The sequence below is a fragment of the Malus sylvestris genome, chromosome 15, assembly GCF_916048215.2.
Source record: "Malus sylvestris chromosome 15, drMalSylv7.2, whole genome shotgun sequence".
Lineage (NCBI taxonomy): Eukaryota > Viridiplantae > Streptophyta > Magnoliopsida > Rosales > Rosaceae > Malus > Malus sylvestris.
In genome coordinates, this window is record NC_062274.1 from 44,711,920 (window position 1) to 44,736,666 (window position 24,747).

Sequence of the window (24,747 nt, forward strand, 5' to 3'; positions counted from 1 at the left end):
TTAAAGTAAACAATAAACACATAGCAAATGTTGAGTACGAAATTCACGAGGGGTATAACTTGAAGTCTTTCTGGCACTAATATGACACCCTTTAGATCTTTCTGATTAGGTAAAGACATACATTTTAGTTTTATGAGACTCTTAGTCAAAATCAGGTTATGAGATTTTTGGCTTTGAGGCCTCAGCCAGTAGTCACAGACATTTGTGGTTATTATCATTGTTAATAATGTGGCCAATGAGAACAGAGTTACTTGCTAGTTCCTTATTTCATGTCCTGCTTTTGTACATTAACAGCAGTAAAAAGCAAGAGCCGCTATCTTAGAAATCAGAGAAGCTGCCCAAGTGGGCTTGCAGATCAGGATTCTTCTTTTGTCCGTTCGAATATGATTTATTAAGTAAAGGGCTTTTAGTCTAGGTATTATTAAGAAATGATACTTAGCTGTTGAAGCTCACCCCTTTATTGTTATGTAGATTTTCAAACTAGACAGTCAAGAAGGTAGGCGGGATGGGATTGGATTAGATGTGAGGTTAGAATTTATATTTATTTATTTTGACCTTGTAAGAATTATAGAGTTTCTTTTTATGAGATAAATTTAGTTTTCACCCCGTATCAGTTAGTTTTATTTTATTTATTTATTTATTTTGACCTTGTAAGAATTATGGAGTTTCTTTTTATGAGATAAATTTAGTTTTCACCCCGTATCAGTTAGTTTTATTTTATTTATTTATTAATTTTTGCCTTAAGCACATGCAAAGTTATTTTTTCACCAACTCCAGGTCTAGTGACCATGACACATCCCGACCTGGGCCCCAACCATATCCCGGACTCGACTCTGTCGTAGCACGATATTGTCCGCTTTGGGCCCCGACCATGCCCTCACGGTTTTGTTTCTGGGAACTCACACGAGAACTTCCCAGTGGGTCACCCATTATGGGATTGCTCTCGCGTGAACTCGCTTAACTTCAGAGTTCCAACGGAACCCGAAGCCAATGAGCTCCCAAAATGCCTCGTGCTAGGTAGAGATGAGAATATACATATAAGGCTTACAGGATCCACTCCCCTGGGCGATGTGGGATGTAACAATCCACCCCCCTTAGGTGCCCGACGTCCTCGTCGACACACTTCTGGGCAGGGATTGGCTATGATACCAAATTGTCACATCCTGACCCGGGCCCCCACCACATCTCGGGCTCGACTCTGCCGTAGCACGATATTGTTCGCTTTAGGCCCTGACCACGCTCTCACAGTTTTATTTCTGGGAACTCACACAAGAACTTCCCAGTGGGTCACCTATCATGGGATTGCTCTCGGGCGAACTCGCTAAACTTCGGAGTTCCGACGGAACCCGAAGCCAGTGAGCTTCCAAAAGGCCTCGTGCTAGGTAAAGATAAGAATATACATATAAGACTTACAGGATCCGCTTCTCTGAGCGATGTGGGATGTAACAGACCACTTACATATTTATTGTTTTTGTTATTGGTATTTTATTTTACATGTGTAATGCTCATATTGGTTGTTAACTTGGTAAAAGGTGTTAAATTTGAAGTTTGGTGGAACTATGAAGCTAGTGACTTTGAGTTATAACTATATTTGTTTAGACCATCTCCAACCCTGGGTTAAAACTCAAAAATTTTAACTTAGAAAATTTAGGTTTTAACTCATAAACAGTTTTTCTCCGCCAACCCATATGGTTAAATTTTTAGTTAGGACAATTTTTTTTCTTAAAGTAACTTTTCTAAAAGAAAAAAATTATGTAGACTATTCTAATTTAATTTAATGAACATTTTAACCCAAAAATATTTAGATTCCAATAAATATTGAAAAATCACTAAACAACCATGAAACTCGTAAAACACTATGAAAGAATATGAAACACATAAAATAATTTTCTTTTTTTAATTACTTTAGTCGTTGGATTTAAATTTTGACTGTTAGATTTATTTTTTTTTACCATTAAATTTGATCACATTAGATCTTAGCTGTTGAATTCAATGAATTTATAAATCTAAAAGAAAAAAAGTACACATACATGGTGGGCCAACCCCATTAACTTGGGGGGAATCTTGGGCTAGATTTGCCACAGAAATGAGTTTTGGATTAAAATTCATATTTGCCCCAAGGGTTGGAGCAAGTTGGGAAAAGTTTAGAACTTAAAATTTTGAGTTTTACTCCAAGGGTTGGAGTAGGTCTTAGAATAAAGTCAATTTCATTGGAATTGTATTTCCATTTTAGTTGATTATGTAATTTCATTGATACAACTATGAATGTAAATGCACCTACATTACATAATCAACTAAAATCAACTGTTCTAAAAATCCTCGCCTAGCGCCGCCTAGGCGGTTGGCTACCACCCTGAGTAATCCTTAGATGCTTGAAAATTAAGAAAGGGCGCCTAAACCTATTTAGGCACCTGCCTAGATCTAGTTAGGCTCCTGCCTAGACCGCCCAGACTTGCATAGGCACCTATCTAGGTCCCAACTCTCACTTATATACAAAAATATATATCTTTCATTTTGCATTATATTTTTTTTTCAATAAATTGTAAGAGACTTGTGGAATACTTAGATGAACATACGTTATATGCTTGTTCCCTATGTTTTCATTATGTCTAATACTTTATAATCTATATGTCATTTTATTTTGCAGTTTATGTATCCCAATGAAAGTATGTGCTTTCTAAGTATAAACAGACACTTATACAATATATAATAAATTTACTTAAATCCGCTTAGTCTGCCTAGGCGCTAGGCTTAGCCCAACGCCCAACTAGCGCCTAACGTCTTTTAGAACCTTGCTAAAATCCAAGTCCAACAGTTCAATTATGGTAAATGACCCTAAAATGAGGAAACTGTTGTAGGCCTATTTAATTGAGCGATCTAAGGTTTAGAGAGAGAGAGAGGGAGGACGGCCACTTTAGAGAGAAGAGAGATTGATTTAATTGTGATGTGTGTTTGATTCACCCCATTGTGCTTTTATTTATAGTAGTTGAAAGGGTAAATATCTTTCCCTTTATGATTACAACATTTAATAGGTAATCTAATCCTAATAGAAATATATAATACTTTCCCATATTCTCTAGGATTTACACAATTACATTTCCATTCTAAATAGAACTGCAACAGAAACGACTTATATAAGTGGGTTCACCGCCACTGTGATGCGGGCTGGCTTATAGAGTGTGCGAGGTGTGCGACCTCACAAGGCCACAATAAACCAAGGGTCTCCAGCTGTTGAAAATTGCAGAGAAAAGTGGGAGGCTAAAGAAGATGTATAGCTCGGTCACACTTTGTGCTTATTTTTATTTAAATATTAGTTTTGTATAAAAAAATAAAAAAAAATATATATAAAAAAACCCCTTTATAATTAGTATGAAAAAAGGATCTCTATGACTATAACCTAGACCGACCTTGCTGTGACATCCCGTTTCATGTATATTGCTCTCCTAAAATTTGAATTAAAAATTAAAGTGTTAAACAATACTAGTAAAAGGCACTAGCATGGGAGAGGATCCTCTCCAGACGCAAACCCTCTAGATCCTCCTTCTTTTTTTTCTTTCTTTGCATATTTGGTTATGCTTCTTGTTCTTCTTCAATTCTTCTTCTTCAATTATGCTTCTCCTTCTTCACTTCTTTTGTTTGTTTATCAGAAAACTTCTACAAGCCCAGTTTTTTAGAACCACGATCATCGACGTTTATTATGATGTTGTTGATAATCAGCTCCAAGGAGGCCACGACTCCGACTCCGGGGAAGCACGATGCCGACTTCAGGAAAGCCCACGACGCCGCCTTGGCCTTTAAAGAAGAAAGATATGGATGATCTTGAGGGTTTGGGTCCGGAGAGGATCCTCTCCCCACTAGCACTACGTTCAACAACTTAATTATGGTTGGACTATTATGTGGCTTAACTGAAATCTCTTCTCTCCCACTCCAAATATTGTTGTATCAAATTAAAAAAAATGGAAATCTGGTTTAGGTAGTCAATAAATAAATTACATATTTCGTTATAGGTCAATAAAAACTAATTTTTTTACCATAAGTCTATTAAAAATATTTTGATCTTGAACTAAGATCAAAACCACTGACCAAAGTTTTCTCTCCATTGGTCTCTTCCTAATATAAAAAATGAACGGAAATACTTGCATCTACCGCATCGGGTGCACCACTAACGTATTTTAGCATACAAATATCATAATTGATATTATTCATTTTCTTACTTTTTATCTAATCTCTATAAAATATCAATTAAATTGAATATTGTCTATTCATAATGGATATATATATATATGAATAAAAGATATCTAGCTCGAAATGAATTTTTGTAGAGATGATAATTAATCATTTATTCATGATAAACATATAGATTACCAAATGATTTCTTATTTGAAATGAATTTTTGTAGTGATTAAAGGGGAATACATTGGGAAAAAGAAAAAAAGAAGAAGAAGGAATGCACTTATCGAAAAGAACTAAACAGACTTTTTGGTCCTGTAGGACACATTTATGTTTTAATAGGAATCTTCTGATGACTGATGATCCCAAGATTGTTATTTGTACTTACCTTCGTGAGAGGTTGATGGCTAATGCACGCAAGGCTGATGAACCATGTAGAATTGAAGCCTTGTTTCGTTGGCAAGCTTCTGCAACATGTTATATTAAGAGTTGAATTAAGTAAAACATCAAAAATATATATGACAATATTTAAAAATTTCTTGTATATTCATTAATCTTCAAAATGAAATATATAAGAGTTACAATTAGTATTAGGAAAACTAATGAAAATGACTTGAAAACTTTAAATGTTAACAAAAAACCATGCACTAACTTTATTTAATGGTTAAGACAAAGTCCAACACTAAACTAGTCCAATTAAAATGGCCCAAACAATGAATTTCCGATTTTTCCCCTAAAGGCAAGTCTTTTGTCCGTCTAATCTTCCGTATCTCTCTGCTATGTTGTCGCCCCCCTCTCTCTATGACAGAATGACGACGATCTCCTCCCGAAGAAGATGAGGAGAGGAGAGGAGAGGAGAGATCGTTGTGTTTTTACGAACATTCGGGTACAGCCGCCACTGCTACCTCAGACCCACCTAACCCAAAATTTCGACTGACAAAAAGCTTAGGTCAACTGACCTCAATTCAATCTTCCAATATTTGGGTTCACTGCTACCATAGAGTTGCATCAGTGTATACAACAACGGCACTGGAGTTCCTGTTGAGATTCACCAGTAGAAGAGGGTTTATGTCTCGGAGTTGATCTTTGGACACCTCCTGACCAGTAGCAATTAGGATTTGGTCTTCTATTTAGGGGTTGGTGCATATAAATTTTTGTTTATTTTGGTTTGCGCCTTGGACTTGCAAAACTCTTTGAAATTAGTTATAGCCCCTTTGAACACTCTTCCATTTGCTGATGAGCCCTTCACCCTCTTTCCAACATTGTGATGATGATCATGACCAAAGGGAGTGAGGAAGAAGCTGGATTTTGAAGCTGCATTGTTTGATCTAATACAAGCCAAAACCAAGAGCAACAAAATTGCAATCTTAGCCAGTCTCATTAAAATCGAGACAGACCCATAAGAGAACAAGGAGGACCGAAATATATACAGGAAAATCCCACAAAAACACATATAAAAGGACCTTTGAGAGGGGGAGATAGAGAGGAAAAAGGAATTTGGGGATTTGATATTTTGGAGAGCAAAAACAAATACAAGGACTAAGAGCTGGATTTATATGGGGGTGCATTTTAGCAACAACTTGAAATGGAGAATTGGCCACGTCTCAGAGATAGAAAAACAAATATTTCATTTTCTAGTTTATATTGAGACATACCATTGCATATTGTTAAGAGTTTTATATATATACATACATACATACATACATACATATATATATATCACTGTAAAGTTGAGAAAAATTTGTATACATTCAGTTGTTGATTACATCCAATGCATATATTTGTATACACCTCTTGAGCTTGAAAGTGTACTTATGTAAGAGCATGCATGTGATGGAAACCTATTCTCTAGCAACAATGAAAATATTTTTAGTCTACCAATCCTTTAGCTCATAAAATATTTTAATCTGCCAATGCTTTAGCTCATAAATTTATTGGTTTAGTTTCATAAATAATGTGTACTTATTGGTTCAGTTTCATAAATAGTGTATAGGAATTAATACATTTTCATAAATAGTGCCTAGTTCTTGATCTAATTTCATAAACAGTGTACATTAATTGGTAGAGTTTCATAAATAGTATCTCTTTATTGGTCCAGTTCCATAAATATAGTATTCACCTATTTGTTCGGTTTTAGAAATAGTGCCTAATTTTTTGTTTGGTTTAATAAATAGTGTATACTTGTTGATCTAGTTTCATAAATAGTGTTTACCTATCGGTCCAGTTTCATAAATATTGCCTAATTCTTGGTTCAGTTTCATAAGTAATGCTTAGTTCTTGGTTCAGTTTCATAAATAGTGTTTCTTTCTTAGTCTAGTTTCATAAATAGTTTCCACCTATTGGTTTTGTTTTAGAAATAGTGTCCCATTTTTTTTTATGTGGTTTCATAAATATTGTCTACTTATTGGTCTAGTTTCATAATTAGTGTCTCCTTATTGGTCTAGTTTCATAAATAGTACCTAGTTCTTGGTCCACTTTCACAAATAGTGGCTTAATTCTTAGTCCAGTTTCATAAATAATGCCTAGTTCTTGGTCCACTTCATAAATAGTGGCTTAGTGCTTGGTCCAATTTCATAAATAGTGTATAGCAATTGGTATAGTTTCATAGATAATGTCTCTTTCTTGGTCTAGTTTCATAAGTAGTATCTCTTTCTTGGTCTAGTTTTATAAATAGTTTCCACTTATTGGTTTAGTTTTAGAAATAGTGTCATTCTTGATTTGGTTTCATAAATAGTTTCCACCTATTGGTTTAGTTTTAGAAATAGTGTCTCATTCTTGATTTGGTTTCATAAATAGTGTCTACTTATTGGTCTAGTTTCATAAATAGTGTCTTTTTATTTTAAGGAGGATTAGAATGACATACTCTGATAAAAACAATATACGATCAATAATAGTACCATTTGACAACTTGACAACATAAGCGACATCCTACTAGTATACATATTGCCCAGATTTTACTTAATTCATTCTTTTAAATATGGCTAAAATAACAAAGACTTGTAACTCAGTTGATTAAAAGCATTCACATTTACTCTCGGAATCTCGAGTTCGTCCCTCAATATCTATAGTAAAAAGATAAGGTAAAAGTTATAATTCATACATGATTGTGTTTACTATTTGCTATAATTATACAAGAGATTTATGTCTTTGTGATTGTAAGGTGCTGTCAGCTCTGGCTCTCAGGAGATTTTCCAAGGCAACAGATTCTTTAGATGACAGAAAACTTGAAGAGGTAACATGGACTCCATCCATGTTAATTTTCACAAACAGACCCTTTCTGTTGGTTTCGTTTACCATTAGGAGCTTTGTTTTGGACAACATTTTCAGAAGAGCTTTTGTTGCTTGCGAGATTCTTCCTAAATGATTGAATTTGAGGCCAACCCACATCTGGAGCAGGAGCACTTCTGTTTTTTTTTTTTTTTGGAATATCAAAAAGAGAAACAATTAGCACAAATTAAATTTTTCACAAATTAATTCATACATAATCATATACATAAATTCATACAAAACATGAGGAGAAAATATTGTAAATGTTTGCAAGGCACAAATAAGAATTAAATCATTACAAAAATATGAAAGAACTTGTAAATTTGTATATAACGAATTTTATAATTGCAATAAAAGACATCAAGAACTAAAGAATAATGTAATACTGTAAGAGATATATAATATCTATGCATTGTTGAAGTAGATTTGGTAATTAAGAAACAATGACAAAGAAACCAAAATCATGCATGAAAATGGAAGAACATATGGTATGCTTGGACAGACCAAATAAATCAAGGTATCATCAAATCTTGGCAGATTATATTCAATCTTTCCACTAGCCTCTACTGAAATTACGAATCAAACGTTGCCTACTGTCTTCCAAATCACAATGCATACAAAAAATACGAAATCATTAATCCAAAAGCCAACAATTAAAGATTTCAAATTTCAATCAATACTCATCTCAGAAAACAAAATACCCAATTCTCATAATTCAAAATTTCACTGATATATTCAATCAAATAAGCTTATAAACAACAAAAGAATTTTTTAAGAAAAAAATGGCACCTTTGTAAAAGGGGGCTTAGAGGAAACCATAGAACGGGTTAGGTTGTTTCTTATTGCAAAAGAATAATCTGATTAGGAATCACCTGAAACTTTTGTTCTCAGCTGCGTATTTGTTCAGAGACAACAATCTGATGATATCTCTCCACCTGTCCCTATTCCATGATGTCCCATACAGAGATGGTATCTGTATTCGGTGGTTTTGCGCGGGGCGATGAGAATGCTATCTACTCGGCAATGCCTCACTTGTTCTTGCAGAGTTTTGCACGTGGCTAGGTTTTCTTTCTGTTAGGGACATTTTTGGAAACTTATTTTTGTTCATGTTGGGCTTTGTAACCTAGCCTGTGTAGAATTTGGGAGCCTTATGGTTAATTTTGAGGTGCTTTTTGGTTAAAGAAAACTATAGGCTGGTTTTTGGTTAAAATACTCTTGGTCCAAGTCCTTTTCATTAAAACTCCCATTGGTATTACATATGCACTTCGTCAATGTGGGACAATAGACTATTATTTACACTTTAACTAATATGTAAATATATAACTTGCAACACTCCCCTTCAAGTTGAAGCAAAGATGTCGCACATGCCTAACTTGTCAATGGAGTTGGAAAACACACTATTAGACACAACCTTAGTAAGCACATCAGCAAGTTGATCTTAAGATCCCAAATAGGGAAAATTAATAATTCCAGCATCCAATTTTTCCTTTATGAAATGTCGATCAATCTCTACATGTTTTGTTCGATCATGTTGCACTGGATTATGAGTATTCTCAATAGCAGCCTTGTTATCACAATGGAGTTTCATAACACAATTGGGTTTAAATCTAAGATCCCTCAACAATTTTTTCAACCACAACAACTCACATACACCATGAGACATACCACGAAACTCAGCTTCAGCACTTGATCTAGCCACCACTTTTTGTTTCTTACTTCTCTAAGTAACTAGATTACCACCCACAAAAGTAAAGTATCCAGATGTAGATCGCTGGTCAGTGATAGAACCTGCCCACTCTGCATCTGTATACTCTTCTACATTCAAATGACCATTCTTGGAAAAAACCAAACATCTGCCAGGAGCCATCTTCATGTACCTCAAAATACAGATTATTGCATCCATATAAGCTTCACCAGGTGAGTGCCAAAAACCCAGGTGAGTGCCAAAAACAAACTTACCACACTAACTGCATAAGCAATGTTAGGGCGAGTGTGAGACAAATAAATTAATCTCCCCACAAGCCTTCGATAATGTTCCTTATGAGTAGGAACTTGATCTGGAAATAAGCTCAAACGATGATTCTGCTCAATTGGAGTATCAACAAGTTTGCAATCTAACATGCATGTTTCAGCTAATAAATTAAGAACATACTTTCGTTGAGACGTAAAAATAACATGCTTGGATCGTGCAACCTCGCTTCCAAGAAAATACTTCAATTCACCCAACTCTTTCATCTCAAATTCAGTAGCTGGGTACTTTTGAAGGCGTTGAACCTTCTCCTGATCATCACCGGTCACTATCATGTCATCAACATAAATAATCAGTGCAATTAGCTTACCATTTCGTCGCTTTAGAAACAAAGTATGATCTGAATAACTCTGAAAATACCCAAACTTCTTCATTGAACTTGTAAACCTCTCAAACCACACTCTAGGAGATTGTTTCAAACCATACAAAGCCTTTTGCAATCTACACAAAATACCTTTTTCAGGAAATATACTGATACCAGGTGGGAGATCCATATAAACTTTCTCCTTAAGATCACCATGAAGGAAAACATTCTTAACATCAAACTGTAATAGGGGCCAATCCTGGTTTGCTGCTAAGCACAGAAGAACACACACAATGTTAAGTTTGGCAACAAGAGCAAAAGTCTCCTGATAGTCCACACCATAAGTTTGAGTATAAACCTTAGCAACTAATCTTGCTTTGTACCGGTCAATAAAATCATATGCTTTATGCTTAATAGTGAACACTTATCTACATCCAACAGCTTTCTTCCCGTTTGACAATGGAACCAAATCCCAAGTGGAATTCTTTTCCAAAGTTTCCATTTCAACAATCATGGCATTAACCCACTTAGGGTCAAACAAAGCATCCTATAATTTTGTAGGAACCAATATTCTAGATAGCTGACATATGTAAGATGCATATAGTTTGGACAAATGATGAGTAGACACATAATTGTTGATAGAGTACTTGGTTTTGGCATGCATATCAGGCTCATATTGTATTTTAGATTTTCCACGATTAACTTGTGCAGGCAACTGATAAGTAGAATAATCATCAGAATTTACCTTATGTGTGTCACTATCTTGTACCAAACCATTAGAAGAATCATCACTGGATGAACCATCAACATGCAACTCATGGGGCACATCCAACGGGTCATCAATAAAAATAATCTCGGGAATGACAGTTGTCCGATAGCCATTTATAGTTGATTGGTCAGTATCACGCAACATAAACTTTTCCTATAACACATCATCCATACCATATTTTCGAATCTGCACTTCACTTCCTCTCTCCCTTTAATGTGGGGAGTCGGAAGAGGGTTCACAAAATACGGAATTTCCTCGTGGAAGGTGACATCCATGGTAATATAAGCTTTCTGAGTCAGAGGATGATAACGCTTATAGCTTTTCTGATTGTTAGCATATCCAATAAATACACATCAGCGAGCACATGCATCAAGTTTACTCCGATAATAAGAGTAGACATGAACATACGCCACACACCCAAACACATTTTGAGGAAGTTTGGATACAAAAATAGGAGAAACATGTTTTTGTAGCACATCAAATGGTGTTTGAAAATCAATAACCCTTCTTGGAACACGATTTATCAAGTACACAACAACCAATATAACATGACCCTACAAATGATTAGGAACATATTTATCCAACATCAAGGAGCGAGCAACCTCCATTATTGGATGATTTTTCCATTAGAACACACCATTTTGTTGGGGTGTAAACAGAGTAGTCATCTGGTGAATAATACCATACCACGAAAAAAGCATGCCAAAGTGTGATTCATATATTCTCCTCCGTTATCAGACTTGAAGACCTTAACTTTGGTTTGAAACTGAGTAGACACCATTGCACAAAATTCTTGAAGAAGTAAAGGGACATCACTCTTATTCTTTATCAAGAACACCAAAGTTAATCGAGTACAGTCATCAATAAAAGTAATAAACCAACGAAATCCATTAGAAGTAACCTTCACCAAACCCCACACATCAGAATGTATCAAATCAAATGGCAAAGTAGTTTTAGAGTCACTTATGGGAAAGGAAGCACGATGACTCTTTGCCATGACACATGTTTCACTCTTGAACTTTGAATCACTACAAGTGCGAAACAAAGAAGGAAGTAGATGCTTCGTATAGCTGAATAATGGATGTCCCAAACGTTGATGCTACAACCAAATTTGATGTTCGTCATCCACTTCAGCACTTAGAACTTGATGATTATTTGAATCTAAAACAACATTATCCTTCATAGTCAAGATGTACAAATCCCCAGTTCTTTTACCACGACCAATTATCTTCTGAGTTTGAATGTCTTGAAAATAACAATACGTGGGGTAGAAATGAGTGAAATAAGGTATCTAGTAGTTTTCCTACCAACAAAAGATTGCACTTAACTTCAGGAACAAGTAAAGCATGTACTAGTGATAAGGTCGGAGTGAGAGAGATAGTGCCTTCACCATTCACAGGGAAAGATGCTCCATTTGCACTAGTAATATATGGATCATGAACATAGTCACGTAACTCATCAAACACTCTAAGGTCACTAGTCACATGATTAGTGGCCCCAGTATCAATTATCCATATATTTGTTTCACCGAGATGCATAACAATGTTATGATTATATTGAGCCATTTAACTAAAATACGAACACAAAAGACACAAAAGATATGCAGCGGAATTAAGACAATTTACCATAACACTTTAGCAGAAACATTGTTCTGGCATTGCAGCAATGCACTGTTCACGACACTGTAACGATGTACTGTAGCACATCACTGTTCAGTTTTGTTTTGTTTTTTTTTTTTTGCACGGTACTAAGAAAAGTGTGCACAAAATTAAAGCATAGAGGTCACCAAGAGCGAACTGCTATGATGCCAAGTTGAATTAAACATGGTAAAATACGAAAAATATATATGACAATATTTGAGAATTTCTTGTATATTCATTAATATCCAAGGTGGAGTATATATAAGAGTTACAATTGGTATTACATATACACTTTATCAATGTGGGACAACAAATTACTATTTACACTTTAACTAATATATAAATATATAACTTGCAACATTAAGTTCAACGTTAATGGCTACAAAAAGAAAAATATCAAGGCTACTGGTGGTCTTTTAATAAATTTGATGGAAAATGAATTTTCTGGTTTTTGTGCCAATCTATGAAGCATAAATACATAGCGGACATGGTGATACATGACACAACGATACAAAATAAATTTAAAAAACTAAGATACTATACGTCATAAATATGATAGCTAAAAATACATAGTAATATATAATTTTGAACAGCTCACGTTCGTTTACGTTGCGCATTCTCGCTGAACTGGAAAAATGCCGGATAGCCTTACGAATGTCAAATGCAGACTTTGCACCTCATTAAGATTATATTGGCATACTTCCCAAAAAAATATATATAATTATGAAACATATTTAAATAACATAAGAATTCAAATTCATCATCCAAATTCAAGTTCATTTGATTTGTTGGACTAGAAAAGTTGGAAATCTATGGCCGGTTCGTTAACATTTTGCAAAACATTTTTCGTTTTGTTGATACAAAAATGGTCGAAAATGTGTTTGGCAAAACTGCTTTGTGAAAATAACCTTAGAAAATAAAAAATATTGAAAACAATATTTAACGTAAGTTTTGTAGAATATCAAATTGATGTTTCCTCTATTTTTCAAGAACACTTTTCAAAATAATAGAAATAAAAGATACATTATACAACATAGTTAGATGAGTAAATTGTAGCAATAGTTTCTCAACTTTAATCAAATTCGAGCAATGATTATTCAACTAAAAATTCATTACCATTGGTCCCTCAACTCATCGAAATGTGTAGCTATGGTACTTTTTGTCAACTTCGTTAGAATTTTGTTAAAATAAGTTATGTTGGAAGCACCATTGCTACAATTGGGATCCCTCAACTCATCAAAATATATAGATATGGTCATTTTCGTCAACTTTGTCAAAATTTAGTCAAAATAAGTTATGTTGAAAGGATCATTGCTATAACTGGGTTAAAGTTGAGGGACCATTGCTCTAATTGGGTTAAAGTTGATGGACCATTTCTCCAGTTTGATTAAAGTTGAGGGACCAATGGTAATGAATTTTTAGTTGAGGGACCATAGCTACACGTTTTGATGAGTTGATGGACCCATGGTAATAAATTTTTAGTTCAGGGACCATTGCAGCAATTGAGTTAAAGTTAAGAGACCATTGCTACAATTTACTCTAGTTAGAGTTTTACTTAAAAATAAAATTATGTATGACATCAATACGGTTACCATCGTTGCCACCACCTCCACAACATTCTCCACAGTCTCATCATCATTCATCACCACCGCCACCATCATTGACACCAACACCTCTCACCACCATTATCATTACCACCATATCCTCCACCACCATCACCCTCGCCACCATGACTACCACCACCTCCACCATCTTACCATTTTTACCATGACACCACTGCCACTGTCCCACCATGACCATCACCATCACCCTACCAACATGGCCATCACCATCTCCACCGTATGACTGTTATGGCCACCATGCACTACCGCTACCACCACCTCCCACCACCACTATCACCATATTATCCACCTCATTACCCTCACCATCGCCACCACCTCCACCATCTCCAGCCCCTTACCCTCACTACTACCACCACTCCAACCACCACTGCTACCAACATCACTCTCGTCTCAACCACCATCTCTACCACCACCGCCACCATTATTACCAAACATGAATTTGTGTATATATATATACACTTTTTGACATTTTAGTTATTGGTACTAGACTCATTTTTATTGTTTTCATTCTAAAAAATCATCCTCAAATTAATCTACCAGACACATTCTTAAATCTTAAAAATGAAAAATCCTATTTATCATTTTTGTTTTACAAAACAGTTCTTCAAAAATTATTTTGCAAATACGTTACCAGTTGGACCCTAATTCTCTTGATATATAGAAGAAAAGTGTGAGTCATATTTGTAGTTTCAATTAGAGACAAGCTCTTCATACTCATCAGATTTCAATTAAATTTTTATCTCCGATTAATTTTTTTCCCTTCAATTTCTTACCTCAAAGTGTAAAAGTATCTTAACAGTCAGATACAGTATCATAAATGTTGGATACACGTATCCATCAAGTCAAAGTCATATCTGTTGACCATGATATATATCTGACAGGTATCCAACAAGTATAAAAAAAAATACGCGATCAAAATGAAATTTTCATGCTTTATAGGTGCTAATGTTGAAAATTATTCATTGGGCTCACTTGTCGAGAGTTGTTTTCAAGATCATGGCAAGCGAGTTTCGACATATTTATAGAAATGTCTATACCTAATTTTATTGTTCCTTAATTCGTTTTCCTAGTCTCTAACAAATAGAGTACCTTCTTTAACTGCAGAAGCTCAACTGTGTGAATGGATGAAAGGTATATTATTTGGATGAATGTAATGCAAAACCTTTAACCGTTGACCTGCGTAGTTTGGTGGAATAGCTTTGTCTCTCAAACAAAAGTCTGTTGGAGAATATATTGGTCAAAAGGTCCTTTCTTCTGCCAAAAAGCATAACACTTTTGCATTCAATGTTAAAGAATATTTTTTGAATAAGAATATTAAGCAATATTTGCCCTAATTGGAGTATAACCATTAACCAATTCTCTCTATGCTCACCTAACATACCCATGCCACACCCTTTTGTTTGTTTGGTGAACATGCAATAACAATGGTTCACTTAAGAAGAAAAACGGTATTCGTCGATTTACTCTATGAACTTATAAAAAAATTGTTAATTTCTCTTTATATTCTTTTTAGCTAATTATCCCTACAGAACTTTTATAATTAGTTAAATCCTTTGCCGTTTGAACTTTTCATCCGACATTCCATCCATCCTTGTCACTTGTTATTCCTTTGAGAGACCTTTGAGAGTAAAAAAGTTATTTTGTCCATCACCAACACCCAACACTACATCGTTTGTTACTGGTGGTCTATGATTTCAAATTTTGTAGCCTTTGTTTATGCTCATGACATTTCGTTGTCTTTATTATCGTTTTCATTGATTGATTTGTCTTTGAGAGTCTTGGCATAGTCCCTCCGCTGGTATTTTTTTCGTTTACTTTCATTATTATCAATAAATTTGGTGGAGAGAGGATGGGGGAGGGGTTTCTGGGTGTAATGGTCCTCTTCCATTTAGGAGAAAGTAAGTGTCTTGCCCGCTACCATTTTCAAAAAGCTAATCTCGCTTAATCTTTTTCCATTTGAAAAAAAAAAAAAAAAACCCAACACCCATACCCGAACCAATTCTACTAATCTTTCCAACCGTCCGTTTAGAATTAATTATAAGTGAGACAAAATGAATTGTTTGCCCTCATAAGTTCCTCACGTGGACAACACTTGAAAAAATGGACGAAATGTTAGGTGAAAATTTTGAAAATCTAATGGTAGGATGAATTTGGCTAATTATAAAATTTTATGGGGAAATGAGCTAAATAGAGAAGGCTTCATGTCACATCGCGGTCCGGGCGGGACCACTTCCTAGGCTCAGCTCTACCGTAGCACGATATTGTCCGTTTTGGGCCCTGACCACACCCTCACGGTTTTGTTTCTGGGAACTCACACAAGAACTTCCTAGTGGATCACCCATCCTAGGATTGCCCTCGTGCGAACTCGCTTAACTTCGGAGTTCCGATGGAACTCAAAGCCAATGAGCTCCCAAATGGCCTCATGCTAGGTAGAGATGGGAATATACATATAAGGCTTAGAGGATCCATTCCCCTGGGCGATGTGGAATGTTACAATCCACCCCTCTTAAGGGCCTGACGTCCTTGTCGGCACACTTCCCACCAGGGATTGGCGCTCTAATACCAAATTGTCACATCCCGGCCCGGGCGGGACCACTTCCCTGGCTCGGCTCTACTGTAGCATGATATTGTCCGCTTTGGGCCCCGACCACACCCTCACGGTTTTGTTTTTGGGAACTCACACGAGAACTTCCCAGTGGGTCACCCATCCTGGGATTGCCCTCGTGCGAACTAGTTTAACTTCAGAATTTCGATGGAACCCGAAGTTAGTGAGCTCCCAAAAGATCTTATGCTAGGTAGAGATGAGAATATACATATAAGGCTTAGATGATCCACTCCCCTGGACAATGTGGGATGTTACACTTCAAGTACGTGTAAGTTCAATTTTAAGTCTCAATGATATCATTAAGAAGTGGGTGGAGCTATAAATTACAACGATGAGATCATCAAATACAAGCTTCCAAAAATTAATCATACTTTTTACTTATATTTTCCAATATATAATTTTTTCCTGTAAAAAATTCATACAAATTCAATGAATCAATACAAAACCCCCTAAAAATCAAATAAACACAAGATGAGAAAAATGCTGATATGATTGGGATTTCAACCAAGTGCGATGAATGGTGCCAGACCGAACTTGAGCATCAGAGAAGTTTTGAATTGTGAGACATGAAGTCTGGGTGGAGAAGGCGTTTTTGTGTTGATAAGTCTTCAATTTGTTTATGAATTAGCATGCTAAACTTCTTTTTAAGTGAAAAGAACACAAACGATTGGTTTCAATTTGAAGAATATTGATAAAAGGTCTGCTTATTCCATTTGTTTTAAGCTAGTATTGGGGTCAAACGAAATTTTAAGAGGGCATTTTATATGTTATTGGGTTCAGCAGCAACCAATGCTACCACATCGGCTCCGCCACCGTCATTAAGGGCATAAACTTCATCTTACAATCCTTTATAAGGGCTTGAAACCCATTGTGGTCTTCCACACTGACCTAAATTTAATTAATAAATAAACCCCATTGACCTAAACCAAAATCAAAACGGAATTTTGATAATTATTAATAAATGAAACGGATCTTCGATTTAGTACTATGGTAGTATTATTTCTTTTCATTTCTAAAAACTTAAATTCATATGATATTTTTATTTGTCTCTACGTCCATATTTGATCTAATGTAATTGTTGCTTAGGCTTCCACCCTCCACCTATATATAACATATTATTTTGGTCAAAATTTCCTATCTTGTAAGGCCTATTTAACTAGAGTTTTATTATAGAGGAATGGAGAGGTGCAACAACCATAGGGAAACATAGAATTGAGTGAATTGTGTGTTTTTTTTCACCATGCCTTATTTATATTATCCAATAAGATTATAACTCTAATATACGATAATATTTAAAGATAAAATAAGATTTATACAATCACATTCCTAAATCGTTAGAACTGCAATATTATTTAATATTTCATGCAGAAATATTTGGTACCAAAATACGAAATACAAAAGCGCGTGTCCTTACTAGAGAAAGAAGAAAGCGTGTCCTTACTAGAGAAAGAAGAAAACAAAAAGGAAAGTAGAAAACCGCGTGTGTAAAAAAGAGGAGGTAGAAACAGAAACAGAGTAGAGTGAAAGAAAGAGTATAAGGAAGCAGGCAAGGCAGGGAGCAAAAGTCAACAGGCAACAAGTCCTTTGTGGCAGCCTTTTCCCAGCTTCCTTTAACACCTTCCACAATATTTAATTAATTATATTAAAATACAAACACACAATTTAATTTGTTTTAATATCAATTCCCAGACTCCCACGACACGGCGGTTATAAATCATGAATCAAACACAAATCCTAAGCTCCCACAAAACTTCCCAAAGAAAAAAAAAAAAAGAAGAAGATGAAGAAATTGTATTTTTTTTAATTTAATTTATTTATTTATTTGGAAGAAAAGGTTGAAATGTTCTCTCTTTTATTTATTTTTTCTTTATAACTCGTCATCATCACCATTCTGTTTTAATTACTCAATTGCTTGTGTGTGCGGAAGTCATAGCGAAGAAAGAAGAAGGAGAAGAAGAAAAACAGCCGCGACCGCCAAATAAGAGACTGCCAAGCAATTTCGAGCTTGGATTCGATGGGTATGGCCAAAATCTCGGACACCCACTTCCCCGATTTTACTCGTTTTTTAGATTTTTTTTAATGGGTTTTAGGGATATTTATTTATTTGAAAAGGGTTTTTGGTTCCTTTTTGTATACAGATTGAATTCGAGGTCTGATCCTGCAGTTAAAGAATCTGGGAAATTTTTGTTTGTGATTTTGGAGGTGGGTTTGGTTTGGAATTTGGATTGGAGGTGATTACAAGTGGTGGATGCTGAAGATATAGCTCCAGTTTACTTCCTTTTTTGTGTTTTATGGATAGGTTATGCTGTTTTAGTTCTTCCCACTCCCAGGTAATCATTTTTCTGCACTTTTTATTTCTCTTTTTTGGTGTTTATTTGCTCAATCATAAGTCTTGTGAATCATGGGGTTCAATTATTTTCTGTGACTAGTTGTTGAATCCAGTTGACTTACTTTGTTTCATGTATTTTATTTTGTAGAATTGAAATTTTTGTTATGATGATTGATAGACTCCTTTGGGAATTTACAGGGACCATGATCCTTCATGCATATTTTTTTATTTGTTTGATTTCTCATGTTTTTGATCGGATGTTGTGTGATTTTTTTTTTTTGAGCTGCACTTATGAATTGCTATGGAATATTTGGTAAATTGAAGTGCTGTTCGGTATTCTAGTTGACTGGGATAATTTTTGTAGCTGCAGCTGAAGTTCTGAATAACTAAAACTTTAGGGCCAAAAAGACCGAAGCAACTTGTATTTGGTTGTTTGTTGGTTTGATGCAGTTAGTATAAGTGTGTTGTTAAAAGAAGCTTACGAAGAGAAAAGAAATTGTGAAAAAATAGATTCAAGCTCAATTTTCTTCTAAATGGATTGGGAACTGAAAGTGTTTCAGTTTTCTGAGTGAAAGAGTTGAAAATTCCTTTTGAACATTGCCATCTTTAATACAAAAGATTGAGGTTTCATTATGTTAATTTTTCTGTGCAGTATGGGGGCCGTTCATCATGTGGCTCTGGTAAGGGAAGAAACAATGATGGGTTAATAAAGTATGGCTTCAGCCTGGTAAAAGGAAAAGCAAATCATCCAATGGAGGATTATCATGTTGCTAAGTTTGTTCGGACCCAGGGACATGAGTTAGGATTGTTTGCTATTTATGATGGTCATTTGGGCGATAATGTGCCTGCATACCTACAGAAGCATTTATTTTCAAATATCCTTAAGGAGGTATTGCTACTAATTTCAGATAATTTCATCTACTGGTCTTGTCTAGGTGCATTTAAGTGGAATGATCCAATCTTACACTTCTCATGTAACTATTCTAGGAAGAGTTTTGGGTTGATCCTAACAGGTCTATCTCAAAAGCCTATGAGAGGACAGACCAAGCAATTCTCTCTCACAGTTCTGACTTGGGGCGTGGAGGGTCTACTGCTGTAACTGCAATATTGATAAACGGTCAGCGATTATGGGTGGCAAATGTTGGAGATTCACGGGCAGTTCTTTCAAGGGGGGGTCAGGCAGTACAGGTGTCTACAGACCATGAGCCCAATACTGAAAGAGGCAGCATTGAAAACAAGGGTGGCTTTGTCTCTAACATGCCAGGTATTTACAGCACTGATGTCTAGAAATTTCAGTCAATGTGTAAATACTTATGTAGATGTAAAAACTTGAATGGACATGACTGTTTTCATGAAGAAATGAGTTGTCAATCTTCGCTACTTTCATTTTAAATTGTTCTTTGTCTTTTAATATATTGTATGCATTCTAGTTTTATGCTGCAAGGTTCTTCCCTTAGTTGTAAACTCCAAGACTCTTGTCGCCCCCTTTTGCATAACAATTATAATTGTTGATGAGTACTTCTTCCACTAAATAGATAGAAGCAATATGATGGACTATTTTCTTTGGGAGAAAATATCGTCATTCAGATAGAAAAGAACTAGGTTCAGCTTACAGTTTCTTAGAATGTCACTTTGCTGATCCCCATGGATTAATTTTATTCTGCAGTTTGGTAGTTTGGTTTAAATTAGTGTTGTGCTTACTTTTGGAGAATTGCATTATTACTTGGTTTGTCATGTTTCCAACTAAAGGTTGGATGACACCATGCACAAGATAAAAATGAAGTCTCATAAAAAATAGGACCTCTCATTCTCAAAAGAGACACATGTCTACCTTCTGCTAACATCTTTGTAAATGTAGATACTTTGTTTCCCTTTGAATTGGTCTCAGCAATATGCATGCACATCTTGCTTGTCCGATGTTATTGTGCATCTGAGCTTTGAAGTAGCTAAAATGACTTTTCATATGCACCAACTCTTCCTATATATGGATAAATAAACTCTTCAACTAGCAAAAATCGGGATTTCTCTTTTCAATTTTAACTATCGAAACACAACCAGTGAAAGACATCTTGTACTGTTGATTGTTCAACTGTGATGTTTCGACATCTAGAAAAATTGTGATTGTGTCCTTTCAGTGTTTTATATGTTATAATCATCTCCTGCATTATTTTCTATCTTTATGGCACTTAGAGTTGCCTTACATGTTTTAATCATTTCCTGCAATATTTCTTTCTTTTCAATTGTAGTCTAATGCAATCCTTGCTTTCATTTTAGGTTAGAGAGTTAAAAAAAAAAAAATTGTTTGTTTTTTTTGTGTATAGACACTGTTATTAAGGTAATAGAACACTCGTAAGCCAGAAAGTTGCGACAACTCACAGGTCCCAATTAACCAAAAGAAAATAAAAGTTTTCTGACTTGATTCCATTGACCTTAATATTAGTTTACCATCTATACTAAAGAGATTAAGTCTTGAAATACTTGTCTGATGCAGTTAAGTTGCATCAGCCAGTTCTGGGCCTTTTATGTTAATGAATATTGAGCACATTGGCATTTATTGTTGTAACACGACGTTGCAATTGACTTATGTTAAGTCTCTCGTTGAACTGACATTTATTGAACCCTTTCCATTGCAGGAGATGTTCCTAGAGTCAATGGGCAGCTGGCAGTTTCTCGTGCTTTTGGAGACAAAAGCCTCAAGTCACATTTGCGATCGGATCCGGACATACAAGATATCTACGTAGACAATAGTACTGATGTTCTAGTCATTGCCAGTGATGGTCTTTGGAAGGTGAATCGTTTTACCTGATCCTTCTTCTCCTTGGTGCATTGTGCACTCTAGAAAAAGCAGGAAAAAATCACCTAACTGGTGCATGCCTTAGTGTCAAAGCAAAGTTTAAATTGAAAAGTCTCTTAGAAATTACTTTTCTTTTATGTTCTGATAATCCAGGTCATGGAAAATCAAGAGGCAGTTGATATGGCAAGAAAGACTAAAGACCCTCTGAAGGCGGCAAAGCAATTAACCGCAGAAGCGCTGAAAAGAGACAGTAAAGATGATATTTCCTGCGTTGTTGTTAGACTAAGGGGATGATACCAGTAAAAAACAGTATTGCTTTGCAGGTGCAGTATATAGAAATAATTGAAGTTTCTTCATATGCAAGGGTGATTTATGAATGGATTACACAACAACGAATATATACCTGCTACGGGGTGGGGTTACCGTAAAGCGAATTTCTGCAGAGCAGGGAAGTGGCCAAAGACAGAGGAAGAGGGAAATAGCCGAATGCTTCCCAGTGTAAATTTATGCTCCTTATTTTTATGTTCGGGTGTTTTGATATTATTTGAATTCTTTGAGAAGGTGAATTAGTCTGATGTGTATATGGCCTTCTACTTTACACAAATGACCAAAAGCGGCTGTGTGATGACGTGGACGTGCTTCTATTTGTGATTGGAGGAATGCATTTTGTTTTGGACCAGGTTTTCCCTTTTACCCTATGGAATTGATTGAAATTTACTTGCCATTGGACACACATCTTAGCTGGAAATGGAATACTAGGATTCTTTCTCTTTCCCCTTTCATGGTAATTTGCTTTTATACAACGACATTGGGGTGAGAGTTGGTTTTCGTGTAACTGTTATCTTAACGGATCGTGTCGTGTCACACCCGTTATCTTAACGGATCCTTAACAGGTCGGGTCATTTTACCCCGTTATGACCCGTTAAGAAATTTTTTATTTTTTATTTCTTAAATTTGCACATACCACATATTGCCACATAAATATTACTTCAAAACATTAAAACACATTTGTCGTTTAAGTACTATATCTACACTCGAAAATAAGAGCTTAATAAAAAAGCATCCATACACTACTAGTCTATTACAAAATATTAAATGTGCAAGGATATGCAAAATGAAATAGTTTTTGTTTCCAATGTTGTGAAGTCTTTCTCAAAAGTTTAAATCTTGTCAATGGAACTCAAAGCTTGCATGTTATTCTTTTTACAAAATCATCAATTTTCATCAATCATTATAAGGAAATTGTATTGAAACATTGACTTGGTCTATTGCCTTCAAGAGTTATGTTGATGATGTTTTCAGTAAGGTTTTCCATGTTAGAACTTTCTTCCGCATAAACTAAGTATAGAAAAACCAAACATTAAAAACCATTCAAATTATGAGAAGTTTACCAAAATAATTATGAAAAGAAATAAAACAATAGTACTATACCATATAAAAATATATTAGCCTCCAACCTAATGCACAATGGACGGTTGAGATTAAATCTCAGCCGATCCAATGATCACCAATTTTTTAAAGTTAATTTAATATATATATATATATATATATATATATATAATTATTATAGTTTATAGGGGTATAAGATTGTTAAATTAATATATATATATATATATATATATAATTATTATAGTATATTTTTAGAAAATTATTAAATTAATATTTTGCTTATCATGTATTGTGTTACCTACGTGTATACCCGAACCAACCAGTTATCTTAATAGGTGCTTATCGGGTTATCCGATAATGACCCGATTTGTTATCGTTTTGACCTGAACACCTGTTAATTTTGTGTTGCGTCGAGTTATTAGGTCGTGTCAAGAATTGCCAAGCCTAAATGAGCCAATAATAATTTGGTATCAAAACCGTCAGGAGATGAACTTCTGACTTCTAATTACAAGTAGAGATGGATACTTTGCGAAGTTTAAGTTTTTATTTATTTATTTTACTTTTGGCGACAAAAAGAAAAACGTACAAAGATGCTCCCCTCTGAAACTTTTCTTGTCCACTATAACACAAGTGGTACACCACTTGTTATTATATAAGTGGTAGGAAAATTTTACTTTTTATGTTGTTATTATATAAGTGGTAGGAAAATTTTATGTTGTTAATATTGTATCATCCTGTGTTCTGATCACATTAAAATGAGCTATATTGACCTATTAATGTACAATAATTCTTACTACACCTTGGGAAATTTACAAAATCAAATACAAAGATTAGCTAGAGTAAGTCCATAGTTTGCATGAGCATAAGCAGCAAAGTTTGTTTTTTAATAAATATGATGAATTTCTTAAACATCGAAAGGTCTCAAAAAGGGTGCAAACATTTGTCATGTGGAAATTCTTCACAAAGGATGATGACAACTTTCATACCCGTAATTTTAAATCGGGGGTTCCATCCCCACCCCCAATGGGAAATGGATTTGCCACCCCGTCTCTTTACAACTCAGACTCTTTACAACAAATTAAAAGGAAAATTCAACTAAAAATTAATATTTCAAGTCACAAATATAGGAAATGTAATATATTCCAACCCAAGAGGCCATCACAATTTCACCATTATATGGTCCTAAAATATTGAAGAGGACATGAATCAATATCACGATGATATAAAAAAGAATAATTACTCCAAAATCCAAATGGGGCAGATTCGGGTCACAGGTCAAATACCATTTTCTATCCTTCAAACCCGACCCAATAGGGGCGAAGCCTTGCTGCAAATGGCCAACTCGTAGAGAAAATTGTCATCCTCATCAACATGGGCCCGCGTGGAACTTACGAAGTCCCTATTTTGCGTGCGTCTTCGGCGGACAAGTAATGGGACACATACAACAGTATCTATAATCTTATGTATGTCCCTGCTTGGTTAAATAAGACATTTGAGGTCTTGTTTAGCAGCTCGGACTGTACTGATTATTTCAATCGGATATGATAAATAATCTTTAGATAGTATTGACTATATTAGTCGGACGTATAATGCAATATCGGGTTAACGATCATATTATTTATCGTGTATTTGATATTCTACCTGATAAGAGACTTCAAACTAGTTTTTATCCAATCGATTATATCCAAGTTCTCAAAATATGCGAATGCATAAGATAGCACACATCCAATTGAACATCAAATTTAGATAGCAGATCCAAAAGATATCCCAAACCTACGAACACACCATCAATCAAAATTGAAGCTTCAAGTGATCAAAACCTAGTAGCA

The 24,747-nt window shown here is 35.1% G+C and overlaps 1 protein-coding gene across 1 annotated transcript; it reads left to right on the plus strand.

Moving 5' to 3' along the window:
- Positions 1-18,015: 18,015 nt before the first annotated feature.
- LOC126604183 (probable protein phosphatase 2C 10) lies at positions 18,016-22,208 on the plus strand. Its single transcript, XM_050271332.1, has 7 exons — positions 18,016-18,240; positions 18,334-18,424; positions 18,545-18,736; positions 19,388-19,624; positions 19,723-19,999; positions 21,369-21,523; positions 21,683-22,208. Exons 3-7 carry the CDS (start codon positions 18,698-18,700, stop codon positions 21,821-21,823), a joined length of 849 nt encoding a protein of 282 aa, XP_050127289.1. The 5' UTR covers positions 18,016-18,240; positions 18,334-18,424; positions 18,545-18,697; the 3' UTR covers positions 21,824-22,208.
- The last annotated feature ends 2,539 nt before the right edge of the window (positions 22,209-24,747 follow it).